The sequence below is a fragment of the Elephas maximus genome, chromosome 12 (genome assembly GCF_024166365.1).
Source record: "Elephas maximus indicus isolate mEleMax1 chromosome 12, mEleMax1 primary haplotype, whole genome shotgun sequence".
Taxonomy (NCBI): domain Eukaryota; kingdom Metazoa; phylum Chordata; class Mammalia; order Proboscidea; family Elephantidae; genus Elephas; species Elephas maximus.
This window is the reverse complement of record NC_064830.1, coordinates 95,569,721-95,574,720: the sequence shown is the minus strand read 5'-3', so window position 1 is coordinate 95,574,720 and position 5,000 is coordinate 95,569,721. Positions and strand designations below refer to the sequence as shown.

The 5,000-nt window shown below is 65.2% G+C and overlaps 1 protein-coding gene across 1 annotated transcript; it reads right to left on the bottom strand.

The window, feature by feature from the left end:
* Window positions 1-573: 573 nt before the first annotated feature.
* Window positions 574-4,390, bottom strand: UNCX (UNC homeobox). The gene is made up of 3 exons (XM_049905076.1): window positions 4,108-4,390; window positions 3,689-3,864; window positions 574-1,677 (listed from the first exon to the last, which is right to left on the bottom strand). The coding sequence occupies exons 1-3, from the start codon at window positions 4,388-4,390 to the stop codon at window positions 574-576; spliced, it is 1,563 nt and encodes a 520-aa protein (XP_049761033.1).
* Window positions 4,391-5,000: the final 610 nt, after the last annotated feature.

Genomic DNA, 5,000 nt, shown 5'->3' with positions numbered 1-5,000 from the left:
AGGAGGGGGAACGCGGGGGAGGGCGGGGAGGGGAAGCTGCGGATGCATAAATTTGTTCAATCAGAAAACACAAACACACACGCACACAAAAGGAGGCATTAAGCGCGGACCTCGGGGGAGGCGAGGCGCCCCCGCCCCCTCCCCCCGCGGGGAGAGCTGCCTGCGAATGGCTGGAGGAGGGGCCGGCCCGGCCCTCGGAAATTTAAAAAAGATGGACCCGAGGAGCTTGCGTTTGACCAGCTTTATTTATCAAAAATGGTACATATATAAATATTCTTAGACATTTTTGCATTTTACAAGGCTGAGGATTCTTGTTGTGGGTTTTTGTGGGGGGTACGGGTTCTCTTTGCTCCCTCGGGAGGAGGGGGGTCTCACCCCCAAGTCCTGCGGTGGCCGCCTAGGTCCGAATTGATACAGCGTTTTTCTTAAAAAATAACAATAGTAACCAAAGGAAGAAAACAGAAAAGAAAGGAGAAAGCAGAGTTTCTAGAGCCGATCACCTGATTCGTCGTGGGAGTCGGAGCCTGAGCGGCCCGGGTCGGGATGGCGCCTCTCCGGCCGCCGCCGCCGCCCTCAGTCCATATCCACCTCGTCGCCCTCAGGCGCGCTAGCCTCGGCCGCGACGGCGGCGGGCTCAGGCGCCCCGCAGGTGGCCGGCTCCCCGACGGGGCTGGGCGCACGCGGGCCAGGCCCAGGGGACGGCGGCGGAGGCGCAGGACAGGCGGCCCCTGCTTCTGCGCCGTCACCGCCGCTGCCCCCCTCGGCCGGGTCCCGCAAGGATGCGGGGGCCCCCGGGGAGGCGCCGGCGTCGGGGCTGCGGCGCGGGAAGGCTGGGTCCGGGGCGCCACCGGGTCCGGGGAAGGCGCAGAAACCTGCGTGCGCTGGGGGCACAGGCGGCGCAGGCGGCGCGTCCTTGGCCTCCCCGCCCGCGCAGCCCTTGAGCGCGGCCTGCGGGACCAGGAAGCCGAGCGGCTGCGTGATGGGGTAGAGCAGAAAGTGGCCCTTGCCGATGAGGGTCCGCGGCGCGCACGGCAGCCCGGGCGCGAAGTCCAGCCCCGCGGCGGCGGCGGCGGCAACAGCTGCGGCGGTGGCGGCGGCGGCGGCGCCCGGCGCGGCTTTCCGACGCGGCGGGGAGTCGGAGAGCAGGCTCTCCACGCTAAACGGGCTAGCTTTGGGCAGGCCTGCAGCCGCCGCCCCGGGCGCACACTGGGCCGGGTCCTGGTCCGCGGGCCGGCCCGGCCGCGGCTGCGGGCCGGCGCCACTTCTTTGGCTCGGGTAGAAGGCGGGGTCGCAGGCGGCGGGGGCTGGCGGCTCGCCGGATGGGGCGGGCGCGGGCCCGGCGGCGGGGGCACTCGGACCCTTGACCGTGGCCGGCGGCGGCGGCTCGGGCGGCTCCGGAGACAGGCCGCCGCCGCCGCTGTCGCTGTCGGAGCTGGGCGCACTGTGCAAGGACAGTCCGCCGGGCGAGTGCAGATGGCGGCCCTGGCTCTTCAGTAGCTTCTTTTCATGCTTGCGCTTCTTCTTCTCCATCTTCTCCAGCTCCTTCCTCGCGATCTCCTCGGGGTCCATGGGTTCGCCGCTGCACGTGGTCGGGTGCGAGTTGTGCGCCGGCCGCCCCGGGCCCTTCTTGGTGTTCTCTTTCTTCCTCCACTTGGCCCGGCGGTTTTGGAACCAGACCTAGAGCAGCCGGAGAGGGGAAAGGAAGGCACAGTCAGGCGGGGGCTGGCTGAGCCAGGACGGCCGCGGGCTGCTGGGGCTGCGGCCTCCCCACTACCCCCGGCAGGCTTGCGCCGCCTCTGCTCCAGCCACGCTGCCGCTCGCGGCTGCAGGTTCCAACGAGCGTCTTTTCCACCCGGAAGGAGCGTAGAGGGGCCTCCCAGGCAGCTTCCCGTCCAGCTTCTCACCTCGGGGCGTGGGAGCTGCCCCTTCGTTGGGCAGGGCGCGTCTGGCCCCGAACCGAGGGCTGCAGGGTTCCTGGTCGGAGGCCTAGAGCAGGGCCGCTCCTCGCCTCCTCCTGGCTCGTGTTCTAAGCAGCCCATCCGGCCTGTATTTGACCGTCCAGCCCGGGGCCCTCCACACCTGTCTTCGGCCCCCTGGAGCCGATGTCAAAAGCCCAGATCCCTAGGTTTCCCGTGAAGGGAATGCTAGGAGCCCTTCTTGGGTGGAAGGACTGGGACAGCCGAGCTTACATAGGCCCTTCAGCAGCCTCCCTCCCCCACATATCGGCACACCTTTCCTGCGGTCCAGGCAGACATCAGCTCAGTCTTCCCAACCCAGCCGGCAGGCCTGCATCGCAGGGGAAGGCAGGCGGGAAGCAAGAGGCCGGCAGCCGGGCCCTGCTGAGGAGAGGTCGGCCATCCTGCCTCCTCCACCCTCCTTACGGCCTGGTCTCAGCCTCGCGGGACTTCCCCGTTTCTGGCCAGCGCTTTTTCTGCCTCCGCTGAACAGCGGCCCTAGGTTCCCGTCACACGGCCACTGACCGTAGCACACATCAACTCAAATCTTCCGGAGCCCCTCCGACAGTACTCCCTCCCCAACAGAGCGAGAGCATTAGAATTCTTTGTTGAGGCCAGCTTGGTCGGGTGAACCTAGTCCAAGCCAAGGTGCGTTAAGCAGCGACTCCCAAGGCTGTAGCCGCGTTTTAACTTCTTTTTGGTGTGCCCTCCAGGCCGCCTTGTCACGAAGAATTACTCATTATCTTATGGGGGGGTGGGGGTGGTGAAGAGGTCTTGACTTCACTTAAGACACTTAGGACAAATTGGATAAAACGATTCTCAAACAGAAGAGGCCATGAGGGGAGGCCAAACGCAGAAGAAAAGCACCCTTTTAGACAAAGATAGTGGTGCAGAAAGAGGCCTCTCGCCAGCCTCGGAATCATACTGAGCGCCGCAGTCCCAGTTGCACGTCGCACCCCACCACCCAAACCCCCGCAAACAGAGATTTCTGTACTCCAGGAAAACATCTAATTATGCACACCTCTTATGGAATTTTTAATCCGCCGAAATGACACTGTGTTTTTTAAGAGAATACCGCCAGGCAGCCTCGGAGTAAAATCAAAATATGCACACACTCGCACAAAACCCAGAAAAAAATCGGTGGCATAAAACGTTCAGACACTTTTTTTCACCCCATTTTCTCAAAGTGTGAACTATTTAAGTTTCTGCCTCCCCTCCCTCAGCCCCCCTTTTGCAAAGCAATGAATAAATAAATACATGTTTCTAGCTGAATATTTTAGAAGCGAAAGGTAAACACAAACCGATCTCTCCAGGTTGGGTGCACTAGCCTCCCGCGAGGCCGCGAAGGCTCTGGATCCACTTTCAGGCGCTCTCTCCCAAGTCCTGGCCGGGCCAGCTCCTCCTCACCACCTCCCCCATGCAGCCCTCCAAGATCTCACTTCACGCGGCCTCTGGGACCCCACGATGCCACTTCCCGGGTCAGACGCAGCAGCTGTTCTCGCGCATTCGGGGTCTCTGCTGTCCCCCTCCAGCCGCCTCAGCTTTTCCCCAGGGGTGCCCACTTCCTGCCCGCGGGGCACTGAGCCCTGGGGCCACCTCCCGAATGCCCAGGGCGGCGGGAGCGTAGTGGGCTCAAAACCCCGACTCGCTCTTGCGCCTAGAACAAAGGCGGGCGGGTACCCGGCAGGCCCGGCTGGAGTCTCTGGCTCACGCGCAGGGCGGAGGGTCTTTACCTGCACTCGGGACTCCACCAGGTCGAGGCGCAGCGCCAGCGCCTCGCGCATGAACACGTCGGGGTAGTGGCTCTCGTTGAACGCCTTTTCCAGCTCCTCCAGTTGCCAGCCCGTGAAGTTGGTGCGGGTGCGCCGCCGCTTGCAGCCCGGGCTCTCCTTGTCCGGGTCTCCCGAGTCTGAGGGTAGGCACAGGACGCCGCGCACTCAGCCACGGCCCAGGCCAACCCCTTACCCCTTCCGAAACCTGCTGGCCCCGGGAGGTCGGAGGGACAGCAAGAGGACGGCCGCATGCCCTGTGCCCAGCGGAGGGTGGGGACTGAGGAGCGCCCCGGCCAAGACCTGCCAGCTGCCGGTCACCCAAACTCTCCCGCCCGAGAAGCCCCCCCACATGTCCCCCCCACCTCCCCTGCCGCGCCTACCTGACAGCTTGAAGGGCTGGCTGTCGCCGCCGACCCCGCAGGCGGCCGGCAACAGCGGCGTGGGGGTGACCACCGAGGCGGCGGCTGCGGCGCATGAGCCGCTGAGCAACCCGTCGATGGAGAAGGGCACCGAGGCAGCGGCGGCGGCGGCGGCCGACTGCAGCTGGTGGCCGGCCAGCTCATACACGTGGTGGTGGCCCAGCGGGTAGGGGAAGCCCACCACGCCGCCCAGTGAGCCCCCGAACTGGGCGTGCGGGTGCTCCAGGAGGCGGCCGTCCATCATCTCGCGCGGGGGGCCGGCGGCGCCGGCGGCGGGGCGCGGGGGCGCGGGCCGGGGCCGGGGCGGGCCAGCGGCGGGAGGCGCGGGTGGTGGCGGCGGCGGCGACAGGGACCCGGAGCCCTACACATGCTTCGCCCGCGTCCTGCGCTTTACTTTATCAACATCAAGCTCCCGATAATTAGCCGCGGCCCGGGGAATTTGGGACCAATAAGAAGCGCTAATCGGCTCTGACGTCAGAGGCGTGCTGGGTGCAGGGGAACGTTTTCCATATCGATTGCTAATTATACCTGACATGCACCTCAATAAACAGTATCAGAAACTGTCACAACAAGCCGGGGGGGGGGGCCGTCGGGAAGGGGCGCGGCCGGCGCAGGGGGGTACGGGCTCCGGGGGGGGGGCGGCCGGGCGGGGTCCGCGGCAAGCCCCGCACTCCGAGCCCAGTAGCCCGGCCGCGCCCCCGCCCCCGCAGCCGCCGCCGGCTCCCCGCCCTCCGCACATCACTAATAGATTTCCCTTTAAAACATTCACCGGCGTGTTGTGGGGATTTTTCACCAGAAATGCTGTACTCTCTGAACCTTTAAAGTGATGTTGCTCCAATTACAGAGAGACATTG

Coding starts and splice junctions, on each gene's coding strand:
- UNCX (XM_049905076.1), bottom strand. CDS start 4,390: ATGATGGACGGCCGCCTCCTGGAGCACCCGCACGCCCAGTTCGGGGGC. Junction 3,865..4,107: donor CCAGCCCTTCAAGCTGTCAG/GTAGGCGCGGCA, acceptor GCCTACCCTCAG/ACTCGGGAGACCCGGACAAG. Junction 1,678..3,688: donor TGGTGGAGTCCCGAGTGCAG/GTAAAGACCCTC, acceptor CGGCTGCTCTAG/GTCTGGTTCCAAAACCGCCG.